This window comes from Episyrphus balteatus, chromosome 3, assembly GCF_945859705.1.
Source record: "Episyrphus balteatus chromosome 3, idEpiBalt1.1, whole genome shotgun sequence".
Lineage (NCBI taxonomy): Eukaryota > Metazoa > Arthropoda > Insecta > Diptera > Syrphidae > Episyrphus > Episyrphus balteatus.
Window position 1 is genome coordinate 54,181,188 of NC_079136.1, and position 19,431 is coordinate 54,200,618.

The 19,431-nt window shown below is 32.5% G+C and overlaps 1 protein-coding gene across 3 annotated transcripts in view; it reads left to right on the plus strand.

Annotated features, from left to right (window-relative positions):
• The window catches only part of LOC129914202 (uncharacterized), a 64,274-nt gene that overhangs the window by 19,843 nt on the left and 25,000 nt on the right, over positions 1–19,431 (plus strand). For all 3 annotated transcript variants that reach the window (XM_055993332.1, XM_055993333.1, XM_055993334.1), the window contains exons 3-8: positions 1,079–1,926; positions 2,004–2,077; positions 6,194–6,368; positions 6,548–7,310; positions 18,133–18,721; positions 18,786–18,890. In XM_055993332.1, the coding sequence (XP_055849307.1) occupies positions 1,079–1,926; positions 2,004–2,077; positions 6,194–6,368; positions 6,548–7,310; positions 18,133–18,721; positions 18,786–18,890 (2,554 nt within the window). The remainder of the gene's footprint in view (positions 1–1,078; positions 1,927–2,003; positions 2,078–6,193; positions 6,369–6,547; positions 7,311–18,132; positions 18,722–18,785; positions 18,891–19,431) is intronic.

Genomic DNA, 19,431 nt, shown 5'->3' on the forward strand with positions numbered 1-19,431 from the left:
TCATGAATATTTAAACTCAAACCATTTCGATTCATCCTCTCAAAATTGAATCCTTAAATCCAAGATGGCGACTTTGGCTCACGCTTTTTCCCAAAAAATGATTTTAAGCTCCTCTACAGAAATATGAAAAAAATTTCACGAGTACATATTTTTTCATTTCAGCTTTATTTTATGTAGGTACATTCATTCTACATAACATAGGGCTAAATCTGTCTTACTCAGGAACCCACACCTCGCTCAGGAATGGTAAAAATTATGTCGGCTTCATTAAGCACACTTTCCAGTTTAAATATGAAATTAAATGTGAAAGAGCAAATAAGTGCGAAACAGTCAAGCATTTTATTTCTTTCAGTTATTTCCTTTAAACTTCTAACAATTTCCAAAATTATTTAGCTAATAAAACGAATTTCCATAAAAAAAAGTATCTCAACTGTTAAATTGACTTTAAGACCCATTCAATAAGTAGGTTAACAAAAAAAAATTCTAATCGCATCCTCAAAACTCAAATGAAGCTAGTTTACCCTCCAAAAAACCATTATTGCTATCACAAGTACACTAACTTTAATTACCAAATCATTGTTGTTCTTGTTTTCCAAAAAATGAAAATTCTATTTGACAAAAAAAAATTAAATTCCCTACTCACCGCAATTATTTTATAAATCTAAGAACTCAACCGCAGTAATAATATGCCCCAACCAAAACGACGCACGACACAATGATCTTTATACAGAAACGAGAGTAACAGTTCCATGCCATTTCCTTTGCTAAATGCTTTAATAGACATCACTTCCATCGAGGAAGTGTATTTTCCATTTTCTAAACACTCGAACAACCACATTTTCTTGGCATTAAAAAATGGCAATCGTAAGGTCGTTTCCGCCCAAGTCAAACTCGAACAGAGGATACCAAAACCAAAAAAAAAGAGAACACAAAAAAAAAATACTGTTATTGTTAATTTTTACGATTATTTCTATTACCTACTTCACAGAATTCACACAAACTTACTATACTGTGCACGCTGCGCTGTTTGCCATTGAAAAATCCCATTTCGTTAACACAAGCATTTTTCCTTTAATAGCTCCAATGGGAAACGGGCATAATCCTACTGCTGCTTCTGCCGGTCCGAGGCCATCCGAGAAAATCGAATCACGGCAAAAACTCGCTATCGGAATATTGGATTCATCCCATTTTGGTGGCGAGGCAAACAAACAATTCAGCAGTCCCGTTGTCGATCCGAAGGGATTTTCTTCTAAGGACATTCAGCTGCGGGCCCAGGATGAGGTTAATATGATGATGGTATATGATGATGTCGATGTCGATGAGTATGATGAACTCAATTTGAACGATGATGATGCTGCTGCTGCTGCTGCTTCTGCCTTTGGTAGTGCAGAGAACTCTGGCCAAAATACACTTCGTGATAAACGACTCAAAACGCGACCCTCTTTGTCTTCATCGAATTCGGGTGATGTGTTATTCCGGCGGAATGGGGAACTTTTTCGTGAAACTGAACGTCAAGGCGCACAACAGGCTCGCATGGAAACGCTTCGAGCTTTCACCAGGAAACATGTTCATGTACAACCCCTTGGCAATGATGTTGGCACATCTGGGCCAGCTCCTGTTGATGGATATAGAGCCACAGCCAGGAGTTGGGTTAATGTAGGAAAACCACATGTCGTTGGCATACAAGAGGATTGCATTAGGCCACAGGGAGCGTTTGATGCTGATGAAATTGACGATGTTGAAACTGATGTTGGTGGGAAAGTTGTTCGAAGTAGCAGCAGTAGCGGCGGTGGTGATGGGAGACAAGAGCTGGATCCTCGGTTACAGTTGAAGAGTTTTTTGTATAAAAACGGACATCAAATGGATGGGGCAGAGATGGAAAATTTACAAATTGATGGAACCCAGCAAAAGAGTCAACCACGAAGGGTGATTTTGTTTTTTTTTTTTTTACCTTTTTTGGACAATTTGAAGCAAACTATGTGTATTTATTTTTCTTTATATAGCCTGTCAATAAACCGTTGAAAACAAGTACCAGTGCACATAAAGGATCACTTTCAAATCAAAAGAACTCAAACAGGTAAGTTTCAAGAGATGGTTTTTTTTTTAGAAGATGAAGTGAAGTGGTTTGGGTTTAAAAATTCATGATGCTTAACCTTTAGAAAAAGTTGTATTTTTCTGTTTGGTTGTAGGTTGAAATTTGGGAATAAAAGAGTAGGTATGTCAAGAAAATATAAAAAGTTGAAGGAAATTTTAACATATTGCTATGAAGTAAGATTTGACATTTTCAAATTTCTAAAAGCCAAGTGAGTGGGTATCAGATATATTTAAGCGCTTAAAAGGTTAAAGACTTCCAAATTTAAGATTAAGCGTATTGTGCGCTGATTCTATGTAATACTTAAAAAATAAGGTCAATATAGTGTGTGATTAGTTAGATATTTACGAGTTGGTTTAAGTACAAACATTTAAATAAAAAATATCACAAAATGGCTTCTCTCAGCGAGTATCTGTACGTGTCTTCAAAAAACAACGTACACCATAAATCTAGCAGTTTTGGACCAATTGCTTTATAATTTGTTCATAGCACATAAACTTAAGCGGACACTGTGGCGTATGTGGAACGTTTTTTTTTTATAGGTAAACGATTTTCTGGCTAAACTGAAACATTTAGTTGTGGTCAGTCGAAACATTATAAAAGTTATGAGGTGCTTGTTTCTATTAGAATTAAAAAATTAAAAAATTTGGACAGTAAATCAACACATAAAAACAAAGTTTCAATTAAATTAATTGGACCGTTTTCAAAAAATTTTTTTTTTGAATTTTTTTCTTAATGTATTAGAATTAATAAAACGTTTTTATACATAAATTTACATTGAAATCGGTCGTGTCGTTTAGGAGAAAGTCAAAATCGTCAGAGTCATTTATGAGAAAAACAACATTTTCCACTTTGGTCGGTGGGAAAATTTGTGCTCCAAAAATTTTTCATGAAACAAAAATCCGAATAAAATATAAACTTTTAAATATTTTCTCCCAGAAGACAGACCTAGACCAAAATGTAAATTTAAATTTTATGGTTAAAAACAAAAAAAAAAAAAAAAAAAATTGCAAAATTTATTTTAAAAATTATCTGGCTAGTTAGACGATGTATGCAGGGTGTCCCGCAGTCACCGCCCCAAATGAAAACCATGGATTCCTGAAGTCATTTTAAGTCGAAAAACTTAAGTGGCAATTTTCTCGTTTTCGTCCCATTTTCGAGTTATAACGGTTTTTATGATTTTTGATCTCTTGTCCTTTAACTGGCCTTATCTTTGCCCAACTACGTCTGATTTGAAATATTTTTTTTTGCAACCGATCAAGAATTTATTACAATTTTAGATTGTCTCACAACTTTTTTTTCTGTGGGCAACCGTTTCTCCGCAATTTTGCATCAAACACAATTTTCTTCGTTTTTTAAGTTGTTATTTATACTTTCATATCATTTGAGTCAAAAAAACAAGTAAATGGGTATTAACTTTTTGCACACATTATTAAAGCCCAGTTTGTTTCCTTAAAAAATAAGTTTTTTTCCATAAAAAAGACTACTGAAAGTAATTAAAAAAAATAAACAAACTGAGTGAATTAAAAAAAAAAAAATTTTTAGATAAAAAATTAATTTAAATGAACTTAAAACTTTTTCTGAGCTATTGTGGTTAAGAAAAAAACAAATAGATAAGCTCAGAAAAACTTTTAATTCATTTAAATTAATTTTTTATTTAAAAATTATTTTTTCTTAATTCACTCAGTTTGTTTATTTTATTTTAATTACTTTCAGCAATCTTTTTTATGAAAAAAAAAATTGTTTTTTTTTTTTTTAATAAACTAGCCTTTAATAATATGTGCTAAAAATTACTTAAACTTAACTTAACTTAAATTTAAAAAATGGACAAACAAAAAAGTGAGTTCAATTTGAGCGAAAAGTTTTTTTGTGTAAAATTGTTGTACGTGTGGTTCCAAAAGTATTTTACGCCGAGGGTTCATTTTAACACAAAAAGAACGGTAACGATTGTATTTTTATGTTTCCTCATTGCAATAACTAAGCAAACGTGATTATTCGTGTCATTTGAAGAAAACAGAAGTGTAGTCAAATGGGGGATATGGCACCCAAAAACCTCGGGATATATGGCACCGGTGCCATTTCCCCCACATCTACTTTTCAACCTATTTATTTTTGAACTGAGAATTATTGTATTAACAAAAAACTTCAGCAAACCAGGCCAAGTGGGCTAAAACCCAGCTCAAAGCAGCCGTTGGAGCTGCTGAATGTCAAAAAAAGCAGGACCTAAGCATTTTGCGATTCCCCTCACACTTAACTACATTAAAAAGGCTTCTAATGACCAGAACCTAAAAGTTTGCCAAATAGCTTTCAGATTGGCTGAAAAGTGCGGAATAAGGCAGTAATCATAATGTCACTTTTGGTCTCATGATTCGAGTACGTCTTTCAACAACACATGCAACAAGTGTCACAAAAAAATATCAAGAAGACATAGGGTGCCATATCACCCTCGATTAGGTGCCATATCACCCTCCATTTTTTCAATCATGTTTTTTTTAATGTTTTTATTTTTGCAAAAAATAACAAGAAATTATCTTTCAATTAAACTTATGTAACTATTTTGTATTTAAGAAATAGTTTTAAAATAAATCTGCTTTTGTTTGAAATAGAAATCTTCTTTATTTCCCAAGTAATAACGAAAAACGAAAATGGGTGCCATATCCCCCGACTTTACCCTACCCATTTACGTATTTTTTTGACTTAAATGATATGAAAGTATAAAAAACAACTTAAAAAACGAAGAAAATTGTGTTTGATGCAAAATTGCGGAGAAACGGTTGCCCACAGAAAAAAAAGTTGTGAGACAATCTAAAATTGTAATAAATTCTTGATCGGTTGCAAAAAAAAATATTTCAAATCAGACGTAGTTGGGCAAAGATAAGGCCAGTTAAAGGACAAGAGATCAAAAATCATAAAAACCGTTATAACTCGAAAACGGGACGAAAACGAGAAAATTGCCACATAAGTTTTTCGACTTAAAATGACTTCAGGAATCCATGGTTTTCATTTGGGGTGGTGACTGTGGGACACCCTGTAGAATTTTTACTTGCGATGCTAAGGATTTACTTGTTACGATGTTAGGATTTAAAAAAAATTGAAGAAATATTTTTTGAACCATTAATGGTACCTACCTACCTTCCAGAAAATATTATTTTATTGTTTCTGAGTTTCCCGTAAACAACTTAACCGATTTCAACGAAAGTTTTTGTAAAATCATTTCCGTAACCTTAATTTTTGGATTAAAAAAAATCATTTTTTTTAATCATTTCTTGAAAACAACCAACAAACCATAATAAAATTTTGTCTTCATGTGTCGATTTTTTTTTTCTTTTTATGGCATGCCAATTTTATTTTTTTTTTTTGGACCAAATTTGAAAACTTCAAAAACAATAATTTAATTTTTTTTCTAAAAATCCTCTGTTATAAAAGAAATAAAATTGCATTCTTGATTTGGAAGCTGAAACCGTTTAAAACAAAAAATTCAAATGCGGTTATGCCGCCATTTAGGAAAAAAACATCTTTTTTAAAATTTTAGCGTTCTTCTATAATGTTTGGAAAAAATTGCTCGAAAGAACTTGTTCCAACTTCAAATATGGTTGTTTTAAGTATGGGATTTTAAATTTAAAAGTCAAAATTTCCCTTAAAAATGCTACCAGTCTTGCGTCAAGAACAAAGTACCTACAGTACCAAAAGCTTAAATCGCAGTTGTAGCAAAATGGAATAGATACTTGTTCATATTATAATCATTAATTAGTGGATATTTAATGTTTTAAGAACCCAAATTTTATTTTTTTGCCAAAAGGTAAAATTGAAATCAAAATTCTAATTGGATATTACTTCCCAGTATATTGTGATGACAAAATAAAAAAAATATTACCGATATACCTACTGATTTCTTTTATAAATTTTTTACCAAATCTGATCAAGTTTACTAAAAGCTATTTTCTCCCTCAACAACATAGAAACAAAATAATACACTTAACAAACAAAAAAATATCTAACAAACTTTTATAATCCCGTTTTACTTTTCGAGAGAGAACGATTTCCTTGAAACATTTTCCTTTCTTTTCATTTTTTTTTGTCTTCTTTTTCTTATTTTTCCAGCAATTCTAATCGTGAAAAAGAAAATGCACTTCTTTTGGCTTCATTGAAATCGGTTCCAGGAAGTCATGGTCCCTTGCAAAAGGAATTACAACAACAACAAAAACTCCGTCTCCAGAAGCCCGATGACATCAAAAACGCCGCCGCCGCCGTTGTCGTCGTCTCACCAAATACAAAAGTATGTAGCGTGTACCAAAAAAAAATTTATATCGTTTAGAAATCAATATAAAAAGGAACATCCCCACTCACTATATCCGTTTTGTAATTTTTTTTCTTTTCTTTCATATATTCTATTCTGCTCGCTCGCATATCCTTTGGCGCAAAACATCACGTGTATATGGGTGGCTTCCTGTGTAGTTTCCATTCAGCAGCACTGATGGCGATGACTCCTCCGACACTCAACGATTCGATGCCAATGGCAGCGACGCCGATGAAGATGATGGCGGTGGTGGTGAAGACTACTACGACAGAATAGATGCTTCTGTTCGCGATTCCTCGGTAATCGAATCGAAGGGTAATATTACTACAAGTCCTGATCATATCGACACTGTGGCTGGGGGAATGGGCGATGAATTCTACTGGAACACCCTGCACTATCCTAGTGCAAAACACAAAGGAGTCGATGCGTCGTCGTCGTTTCATGATGATGGTTTAAAGATCAGTGCTTCTGACAGGGGTGGCAAATTCCATGAATCCTTGGATCATAATGTACCCAGGAAATTGAGCAATAACGTTAAAGCAAATGGTAGGGATGGTAGCAACAACAAAGAGTCTGGTGGAGCTGTCAAAATCCATTTGGAGAGAAACTACAATGACCGCCAAACTGCCTCCGCACGCAGAACTTCATCTAAGAAAAGTCCTGACACCACTACCGCACCCGATAAGGATAAGCAAGGAGTGGGAGCATCATCAAAGCATCCCATTAAGAGACTTGGCAGTAAGGTAAGGCGTGAAAAGTTTTCCGATAAATCAGCCATGGCCAGGAATAGAATGAAGATTCGAAGTAGTGATGCCGTCGCTTGGACTGGCAGCAATGGTGGTGGTGGAGTTGTTGAGACTTCTGGCATGTACACTGCCAAAGACGGTGTAGTTCCGGCATTTCCTCTAAATGGATACCCCGGTGAGTCTTGATTTTGTTTTATTCTCCTTTTTTTTTCTCTTCCACGGGTAAATAAGTAAAAAGTTATATAAGGAGAAGAAGAAGTTTCAATTAAAAATATTTATCAAGGACTCTCTGCAGTATCCACTCTCGTGGATCGTTGCTTAAATTTATTATATCCTTTATTTCAGTTGGTTGGTGCGTTTGTTCTGACTTTGTTTTTTGTTTTTTTTTTTTTTGTTTCTTTTGTTGGAATCCTCTGAAGGATATTTTTTGTAATTTTTTTATATACTCTTCTGGTTTCTATTTATATTATCGATGTGGTGGTTTGATTAATGATTTTGATCGAATTTTTGTAGAATTTTTCAAATGATGGCCGCCTTTGGGCTATTTTATAGAAACTTCAATTTAGCTATAACTAGAAGAGACTATAGGGAAGATTGGCGGCTAGGGATTGGAAATTGGAATTGTGGAATGAGTTTTTGAACTGAATAAATTGGGTTGTCATACTTTTGTTTGAATTAATCGACTATCGATTTTTATTTCATTTTTTATTTTTATTTAAGTTGAACTGGGTCAGAGTAAATATAAATACATAAAACGGTTTATAGTGTGTTGTTTTTTTTTTTCATAGGAAATATAGAAATTTTCATCCAGGATCAGAGGATAGATTTCCGGAGATGGTCGCTGGTCATGGGGGGTTGGTTTTATTTATATAGTGCGTCTATGGGAAAGTTTTGAAAACTCTAATTGAATGAATAAACTTAGTAAATCTGATTAGAGAGGCAGAGTGGATACAGATAAGAGCATCAGCCCTATTCTGCTATCCATCGGGGGGAAAAATCGCTAAATATTCACCAATTACGATTCTGCTATTCATCGGGGGGAATCCAAACTCACGTCAGTAATATCGGTAATGTTGTTCAGTATTCCACTAATCACGTGAATGAACTTGCTCCATACATTTGCAATCCGCATAAAAAATGTTGCGGATCTGTCACTTTTGTTTGTAAAAATAAATTCACCATCGTTGAAATTAAGCAAAATGCCACTTTTCATAAATTTTTAATTATTTCTTAACATTTAATCGGCTGCTTTTATTTTTTCTATGCAAATAAACACAAACAAAAAATTTTTTTTTCCTTTCAATTTACTTCGTCGCCATTTTTTTTTTAATTTGACGTTCACCTCGACGTCAAATTGAGGGATGATAATGCAGTTTACCCGATGGATAGCAGAATGGCAAGGTAGAGTTAAAGTGAACCGAATGTGTGAATCGGATCTGAGATTCACGGGAACAGCAGAATAGGGCTGCATGTCTATATATAGCTTTGACTTTGGCTTCGGTATATCGCATGATAAAAGTTTTTCATATGAAAATTAATTTTGTTTGGATATTTTTATATTATGTTGTATTATGTGTTGAAAATTAAAAAAAAATAAATAGTAGTGGGAGTTTTTAGATAATCTCTTTTTTTTTTGGGAAAATTTTAAAGGGTGGGAAACTCAACTTGAATGAAGGCTTTCATTGCTCTTTTTTGTTTGTAATAGGTATAGCTTCATATAAAAGTAAAACTTCCGTAAAAATGAAATCAAAATAAGAGGTGGTAGTCATATTTCATAGTGAGATTTGACCTTTATTTCATGAAGTTCTTCTGGTTATTTCTAAAAGTATGTAAAATGTAATAAATAAATTATAAAACAAATTGTATTTTTAGTTTGATTTAAATGAGTGAATATGAAATGAACTTTTCATATTATTCATTTTAAAATTTTCGTCCAGTGCTCCTAACTTGACTTCCAAAGTTAGTTAAGCTATCTTCAATTATTTTAAGATACATATATATTATGAAGACTTTTTAATGAGGACTTTTTACTTCATGAAGACACACTTTTCACTTCTTGAAGTTCTCATACATTATGAGGACTTTTTAATGAGGACTTTTTACTCCATGAAGACACACTTTTCACTTCCTGAAGTTCTCATACATTATGAAGACTTTTTAATGAGGACTTTATACTCCATGAAGACACAATTTTCACTCCCTGAAGTTCTTATACATTATGAAGACTTTTTAATGAGGAGTTTTTACTACATGAAGACACACTTTTCACTCCCTGAAGTTCTCATACATTATGAAGACTTTTTAATGAGGAGTTTTTACTCCATGAAGACACACTTTTCACTACCTGAAGTTCTCATACATTATGAAGACTTTTTAATAAAAAGTTTTTACTCCATGAAGACATAATTTTCACTCCCTTAAGTTCTCATACATTATGAAGACTTTTTAATGAGGAGTTTTTACTACATGAAGACACACTTTTCACTCCCTGAAGTTCTCATACATTATGAAGACTTTTTAATGAGGAGTTTTTACTCCATGAATACACACTTTTCACTCCCTGAAGTTCTCATACATTATGAAGACTTTTAAATGAGGAATTTTGACTCCATGAAGGCACACTTTTCACTCCATGAAGTTCTCATAAATTATGAAGACTTTTTAATGAAGAGTTTTTTCTCCATGAAGACACACTTTTCACTCCCTGAAGTTCTCATACATTATGAAGACTTTTTAATGAGGAGTTTTTACTCCATGAAGACATACTTTTCACTCCCTGAAGTTCTCATACATTATGAAGACTTTTTAATGAGGAGTTTTTACTGCATGACGACACACTTTTCACTCCCTGAAGTTCTCATACATTATGAAGACTTTTTAATGAGGAGTTTTTACTCCATGAAGACACACTTTTCACTCCCTGAAGTTCTCATACATTATGAAGACTTTTTAATGAGGAGTTTTTACTGCATGAAGACACACTTTTCACTCCCTGAAGTTCTCATATATTATGAAGGCTTTTTAATGAGGAGTTTTTACTCCATGAAGACACACTTTTCACTTTCTGAAGTTCTTATGCATTATGAAGACTTTTTAATGAGGAGTTTTTACTACATGAAGACACACTTTTCACTCTTTGAAGTTCTCATACATTATGAAGACTTTTTAATGAGGAGTTTTTACTCCATGAAGACATACTTTTCACTCCCTGAAGTTCTCATACATTATGAAGACTTTTTAATGAGGAGTTTTTACTCCATGAAGACACACTTTTCACTCCCTGAAGTTCTCATACATTATGAAGACTTTTCAATGAGGAGTTTTACTCCATGAAGACATACTTTTCACTCCCTGAAGTTCTCATACATTATGAAGACTTTTTAATGAGGAGTTTTTACTACATGAAGACACACTTTTCACTCCCTGAAGTTCTTATACATTATGAAGACTTTTTAATAAAAAGTTTTTACTCCATGAAGACATACTTTTCACTCCCTGAAGTTCTCATACATTATGAAGACTTTTTAATGAGGAGTTTTTACTCCATGAAGACACACTTTTCACTCCCTGAAGTTCTCATACATTATGAAGACTTTTTAATGAGGAGTTTTTACTCCATGAAGACACACTTTTCACTCCCTGAAGTTCTTATACATTATGAAGACTTTTTAATAAAAAGTTTTTACTCCATGAAGACATACTTTTCACTCCCTGAAGTTCTCATACATTATGAAGACTTTTTAATGAGGAGTTTTTACTCCATGAAGACATACTTTTCACTCCCTGAAGTTCTCATACATTATGAAGACTTTTTAATGAGGAGTTTTTACTCCATGAAGACATACTTTTCACTCCCTGAAGTTCTCATACATTATGAAGACTTTTTAATGAGGAGTTTTTACTGCTTGACGACACACTTTTCACTCCCTGAAGTTCTCATACATTATGAAGACTTTTTAATGAGGAGTTTTTACTGCATGAAGACACACTTTTCACTCCCTGAAGTTCTCATACATTATGAAGACTTTTTAATGAGGAGTTTTTACTGCATGAAGACACACTTTTCACTCCCTGAAGTTCTCATATATTATGAAGGCTTTTTAATGAGGAGTTTTTACTCCATGAAGACACACTTTTCACTTTCTGAAGTTCTTATGCATTATGAAGACTTTTTAATGAGGAGTTTTTACTACATGAAGACACACTTTTCACTCTTTGAAGTTCTCATACATTATGAAGACTTTTTAATGAGGAGTTTTTACTCCATGAAGACATACTTTTCACTCCCTGAAGTTCTCATACATTATGAAGACTTTTTAATGAGGAGTTTTTACTCCATGAAGACACACTTTTCACTCCCTGAAGTTCTCATACATTATGAAGACTTTTCAATGAGGAGTTTTACTCCATGAAGACATACTTTTCACTCCCTGAAGTTCTCATACATTATGAAGACTTTTTAATGAGGAGTTTTTACTCCATGAAGACACACTTTTCACTCCCTGAAGTTCTTATACATTATGAAGACTTTTTAATAAAAAGTTTTTACTCCATGAAGACATACTTTTCACTCCCTGAAGTTTTCATACATTATGAAGACTTTTTAATGAGGAGTTTTTACTCCATGAAGACACACTTTTCACTCCCTGAAGTTCTCATACATTATGAAGACTTTTTAATGAGGAGTTTTTACTCCATGAAGACACACTTTTCACTCCCTGAAGTTCTTATACATTATGAAGACTTTTTAATAAAAAGTTTTTACTCCATGAAGACATACTTTTCACTCCCTGAAGTTCTCATACATTATGAAGACTTTTTAATGAAGAGTTTTTACTACATGAAGACACACTTTTCACTCCCTGAAGTTCTCATACATTATGAAGACTTTTTAATGAGGAGTTTTACTCCATGAAGACACACTTTTCACTCCCTGAAGTTCTCATACATTATGAAGACTTTTCAATGAGGAGTTTTACTCCATGAAGACATACTTTTCACTCCCTGAAGTTCTCATACATTATGAAGACTTTTTAATGAGGAGTTTTTACTCCATGAAGACACACTTTTCACTCCCTGAAGTTCTCATACATTATGAAAACTTTTTAATGAGGAGTTTTTACTCCATGAAGACACACTTTTCACTCCCTGAAGTTCTCATACATTATGAAGACTTTTTAATGAGGAGTTTTTACTGCATGAAGACACACTTTTCACTCCCTGAAGTTCTCATACATTATGAAGACTCTTTAATGAGGAGTTTTTACTGCATGAAGACACACTTTTCACTCCCTGAAGTTCTCATACATTATGAAGACTTTTTAATAAAAAGTTTTTACTCCATGAAGACATACTTTTCACTCCCTGAAGTTCTCATACATTATGAAGACTTTTTAATGAGGAGTTTTTACTGCATGAAGACACACTTTTCACTCCCTGAAGTTCTCATACATTATGAAGACTCTTTAATGAGGAGTTTTTACTGCATGAAGACACACTTTTCACTCCCTGAAGTTCTCATACATTATGAAGACTTTTTAATGAGGAGTTTTTACTCCATGAAGACATACTTTTCACTCCCTGAAGTTCTCATACATTATGAAGACTTTTTAATGAGGAGTTTTTACTCCATGAAGACACACTTTTCACTCCCAGAAGTTCTTATACATTATGAAGACTTTTTAATGAGAGATTTTTACTACATGAAGACACACTTTTCACTCCCTGAAGTTCTCATACATTATGAAGACTTTTTAATGAGGAGTTTTTACTGCATGAAGACACACTTTTCACTCCCTGAAGTTCTCATACATTATGAAGACTTTTTAATGAGGAGTTTTTACTACATGAAGACACACTTTTCACTCCCAGAAGTTCTTATACATTATGAAGACTTTTTAATGAGGAGTTTTTACTACATGAAGACACACTTTTCACTCCCTGAAGTTCTCATACATTATGAAGACTTTTTAATGAGGAGTTTTTACTGCATGAAGACACACTTTTCACTCCCTGAAGTTCTCATACATTATGAAGACTTTTTAATGAGGAGTTTTTACTACATGAAGACACACTTTTCACTCCCAGAAGTTCTTATACATTATGAAGACTTTTTAATGAGGAGTTTTTACTACATGAAGACACACTTTTCACTCCCTGAAGTTCTCATACATTATGAAGACTTTTTAATGAGGAGTTTTTACTCCATGAAGACACACTTTTCACTCCCTGAAGTTCTCATACATTATGAAGACTTTTTAATGAGGAGTTTTTACTACGTGAAGACACACTTTTCACTCCCAGAAGTTCTTATACATTATGAAGACTTTTTAATGAGGAGTTTTTACTACATGAAGACACACTTTTCACTCCCTGAAGTTCTCATACATTATGAAGACTTTTTAGTGAGGACTTTTTACTCTATGAAACACACTCTTCGTTAAAAAGTGCCAAAAAAAAAACGTTGTTTTTATGATGTTTATATTTAAAAAACCAAGGCTAATAGAATATTTTCAATTCGGATTCGAGTTCAGCAGCCCTTGAACCTTCAGAAAATTATTTGGTTACTGTGTCAAAAATCTTGCAGACCAGTTTTTGTGTAATGTACCCCTGAATTTTCGCCTTGTTTGATTGCACTTTAAAATATTTATTTAATATGTTTTTACATTCAATACTTCTAAAGCTTTAGCCAACTTCAACTTGAAATTCTTTAATTGCTAAATTTCGAACTTATTTAGAGCAGAAAATAAACTTAGATTTAATTCCCTTCAAACACTTTAACCCAAAAAAAATTACTACCAAAGAATGAAAGAATATAATTCTCTTTATTGAAACGATTTTAAATATTTTTAATCATTTTTTTTTTTTTGAAATCCATGTGAACTCGAGGTCAAAATACGCATAAATCAAAATACCATTATTTCGCTTTTTTAGATGAAAATCTTTTCAAAAAAAAATCTTCCCAACATAACTTCCATCTGATCTTATTTCTGCCCTTAAAAAAATCTAACAAAAGATTCATCTTTCTGAAGCTGACCCATACACAGTTCAAAAGGACACCACTCTTTAGTGTCCTTGTATCCAAATATTATACTAAACCTTACATCGTCTTATAAGATAATCAAAATGAGAATACTGTGGATGGAATTCTTTTTCGTTGGTCCATTTTACGACGACAAACTTTGTGCATAATATTAAAGGACAATATTTTCAAGGACTCTTTTTTTTTATTTCCTCGTCTCTGGAATTTCCTAAATATCCCAATATAACATGACGATATTATAGAGAGACTTTTTTACGTTGTCACTCTTTACATTGTTGACCATGTCCATGGCCAAGGATGAAAACGACTATGACAATCCCTATTATGTCAGTTATGGTGGCGAGGCGAGAATACAAAGACCAACCAATATTTATAGAAAAATAAAATAAAATAAAATCAAAAAACTTTATTTTGGTAGCAATCAAGAAAGTTTTTCAGTCAATCAAGAAGAATTTATTTACAAAAATGCAAATACTCTTGGCCTCTGCACACACACAAGTCTTCAAGACGATACTCGATTCGTTCCGTGTTATGCTAGGTCGATCTTCTTGGACCTATTTTGCTTTCGCGCCCGCAAAAGATGAAATTTTATAAAAAAAAAATTGAATAAGAAAAGAAAAGTGATTTTCGTAACGCAGCTGCAAGATTGGAAAATCATCTGCTTAAGTCAACACTCACTGAAAAACCGTCGAAAGGACAAAGTTGGGCCAAAGGATTAGTATAGTGAGTCCGTGTATAAACTTGGTTGGTTGGATGGATGAATGGTACGACCAAAGCAAGTGGTATTCAGGATCAGTGCTGGATTTTGTCTAACTCAAAAAGCAATTGATATCTTTGAAAAAGCTCTTAAGGCATATTTTCGAGGGAAAAAGATATTAAACAAGATATAAGACTTTGTCAAAAATCTTCGGCAAGCGTTAAGTCTGTTCTATGTATTAGTTTTTGGAGATTGTATTGGGGCCTGAAAATTTAAGTTTCGAAATTTTCTTACGGTATGCAGTTGCACCAATTAATACACCTTTATATGCTGAAATAGGGCATTGTATGAAATTTCACTCGATTTAGGCAATTTTAATAGGTTCTGAACATCACTTTTAGACATTTTTGTTCAATTATTATTGTTACCATTTACCAACTTTTTTTTTGAGATATAAATTTTTGGAAAACGGACCGATGAAATTTTTCAGCGCTTTTATTTTTATGTGTTGATTAGTATTTTTGAAAATTTAATTTATAAAAGACTTAAAAACTTAAAAAAATAATGGCTTCAATGATGTTAAAATTTATTTGTTTAAAAATTACTTGATATAAAAGAAACAAAAGGCTAAAACTAAATTTTATATTATTTTTGTTGTGTCTTTTAAATCAAAAATATTTTTGCTTCAATAGCTCTAGTATTCTTATCAATTTTTACCCAATCGTAGATTGTATTATATGTATTTTTTAATTTTTGCTTCGATATCTCAGCGTCGAAGTGGCCCTATCAACTCTTAAAAATCAAATTTAAGCTTAATGAACAAGTGATTGGATTCATATAGTGGTGAAGCTATAAATTGTTTTTCCAAATTCGTAGACCAAAAATAAAAAAACCAGACGAACTTAGTTCTCAATAGGATTGAGCGGAACACTTTGTTTGGAAAAAATATTCATCGTAAAATCTGAAAAAGATGAAATTTTTAACCCAACCCTTAATTTTTCCACTAGTTAAGTTGGCAAAGATAATGAATTTAAAAAAAAATAAATGGAAAGTTTTCAAAATTGTTGCTTACTAAAAAAAAAAAATTACACGACTGGGTCGAATGAACTTGTTCTTGTAGTTCAAATCGCCTTTATATGAGTAGCCATTTAAAGTTTTAGTTTGTGGTAAAGTTATCAAACGAAAACAAAATAAAATGCCTGACTGGGTCGCACGAATTTGCTCTTGGAATTCAATATACTAAAATTTTTAAGACTTATTTTTACAAATTTGGTAAATTTATATGAAAATAAAAAAAATATTTAAAAAACATAACTTCACGTTCTTCAAATGAAAAAAATAAAATGTAATTAAATGTAATCGTGCTCGAAAAAAGGAGTATGCAATTTAATTTTGTTTTATAAAGATGCATTTTAGAAAAAAAATTCAAAATCGTTAAAGTCGTTTTAAAAAAAAAACTAATTTTTTATAAATAATTAAAAAAAAATTAATAAAAAAAAGTTGGTATGCCATTTAGTAGAAACTATTATATATATTAATCAACTTCTAAAGCCAAAATTTCAAAAGAAATCAATATCTCGTTTTCAAAGGTTTGATTTTTCAAAAAAAATTCGAAATTTTTTTTAATCCAAAAATTATTTTTTTCCAAATTGAATTTTTGATTTATATAACAATTATAAAAATGCTCTTGTTAAAACAATTTCGTTGAAATTAAGAAAATCGTTTGGGAGAAAATCAGATTAAAAAAAAAACCGTTCCATGGGAGTTATCGTTAATAACGATTTTTGAAAAAAAAAGCTTTTTTCATGAAAAGGTAGACCTTGTCTCAGAACTAATACTTGAAATTTTTTATCAGAATCGTAGAAACCGTTTTTGAGAAAATTACACTTTTCTAAAATTGGTATATGACAGCACAGGTACCGTTATTTTTGGTATAAAAAAATCCCAAAACCCTTCTGTACAGGATCTAAAAACTGCTGCATACCAAGTTTGAAATAGATCGGCCCATCCGTTTAGGCTGTAGCTCCTTATACAGACCGACAGACATCCTGACCGACTAACGTAAGTAAAGAAAAGTTGAGGGTAAAATTATTAAAACAAACCTTTTCTTGAAAATTCGAATTCATAATAAATTTCAAGATGAAAAGTAGGGCTCCGCGAAATTAGCCCTCAGGAAAGAAATGAAATAAGGCCCCACAAAATATACACAAAACAAAAACATCGAAATTTCTCCAGTTTTGGAATTTTATTTAATTTATTTAATAGGCATAAATTCATCCGTTTCGGAACCAAATCCAACCGTGAGCGTCATAGAGAGCGCATAATACTATATGCATATACCATTGAGATTGAGACCATTGTTATAGGCTTTGTTTGGAGAATTGAGCGCAAAACTTGGTCGTTGTGCTGGCGAACAAATCATTAAAAAACAACGACGAAGACGACGTCGTCGTCAACGACGAAGGATTGCAAATGGCCAGGATTTGCTGTTTTTCAATAATGGCGAAAAGTCTGCAATCTTTCGCTTGCTATATAGGAAAATAGCACGAGACTCTACTGAATAGATGCATTATCCTAGTTTAAATTTTTTTTATTTAGTTATTTTCTTTTTCTTTTGTGTGTGTTCACGTAAAAGACGACGACGATGATGATGAGAATGATGATGACGATGAAGACGACAACTATACGTTGGGACATTCGAGTCGTGAATTAAAGTTCGTTAAGCTTGCCTGAGTCCATTCTCTTCTTCAAATGGCAAGAAGGATTAGCTAAAAGATTGCTTGTCTTGTCGAAGATTGAATTGTTTGCGACAAAGTTGTTAGTTTTAAATATTAGTTATTTTCACTCTAAGCGAAATTGTAATTAAAAAAAAAGAAAATCCTTCTAAAACTTAATCAAGTTATTTATTTTAGACTTTTATGGTTGTTTTAGTTTGAGTAATTTTTTTGCAAGCAGATTTGAGATTCAATTGCATTGTTCTGCTTCTTTCTTTGTAAAAAAAAGTAATTTATTCGTTTGTTGATTGAAAATTTGGAGTATTCTAAGCAACATGTTACTAGAAACATTTCATAAACTGCGATTTAGTTTCTATATATGTTTCTTGCTTTTTATTGCTGGAAACATAAACATAACCAAGCAATAGATAACAGGAACAAAATGTTGCTGAAACAAGTGACTAGCCATGAAACAAAAATGTTGCTGCAACAAGTTGCCAACCAAATTTTTTTATTAAAAAAAGATTTTATTTTTTCTTTAAAGGATACCTTGATGGAAAAGCATCATCCGAATATATTCCTCCCGAACACTCCAAATCCCAATACAGACTATTGGAAAATGAGCCACAAGAATATCTGCCACATCAACCACCTTATGCCAAAGAATTAGCCGATCCTGATTTGACAGTAAATGATAAAATCAACTTGCTCGAAGTTTTAGCCGATCATGATGATGCTAAAGATGAAATTCTGCGAAATCTCGAGAACGAACTTGATAGTTCGGTTATCATTCACGATATTACCAATCATGATCGTATGCCGATGCCTTCTGGAAGATTATCACGAAATGGCAAAAAGAAAAACATTAAAAAGCGAAGCTATTTGACTTATGATGATTTGACTATGCGTGATACTGATGAGCAATATGATGACATGGATATGAGACAACCTATTGATGTCCCACTGTTTGATGAAGAGAGAATTTCAAAAGTTGAGAAATGTCATTCGTGTTCGGGTAATAAATGTCCAGCTAAAAGAAACGATGGTGAAAGTTGTACTTGTGATAGAAAAGGTCGTCATTGTGAATGTAGTCAGAAGTCGGAAAAGAAAATAAGATCAGTTTCGGATGCTTGGTACTTTATTTGGTTCAAAGTTGGTATTCTTCTTTAAAAAAGGACTAACTTTACTTGAATTTAGGTATTCAGTATTCAATATGAGTGCGCCCTTGCAGTTCCTCACTACCCGAGTAGGGATATATCGAAAACACCATGGAACTTGGTGGAAGACTGCCCCATCAATAACGTAAGTATAAATGACTTTTGTTTGCATACATTTTATGAATTTACATCTTTAAAAGTTCTTAATCGGAGTAAGTCTAGACTGTAGAGGATCTCTCCCAATTTAAGGTCTCATGACTGGGATGACCACCTCTTTACTGAAGCTCCTCTTGGGCCTCCTAACTATGATTCATTCTAATATTTTGTTTTCAAAATTCGCAGCTTTGATAGAAGACCTTCAAGCAACGACTTTCTTGCACCCAAACGAACATCACCAAATTGTTAAGTGCCTTTTTGAATATCGAGAAAAAAAAAGTCTGCTAGCACCATATTCATTTTTGCTACGAAATCAATAACAATAAACTTGAGGGTTGGGGTCAAAATTCTGCCGGGGTCAAAATTCTTTTCTCAAAATTCTGCATTAAATAAGAAAATACCAAGCTGTTAAGAAAATACCAACCTAAAAAAACATTAATGAGGTGTATTTTGGTATAGTAAACTCATAGGCTATGAAAAAAAGCAGAATTAGCAGAATTTTTTTTTGTTAAAAAAAATGCTGGTAGAAT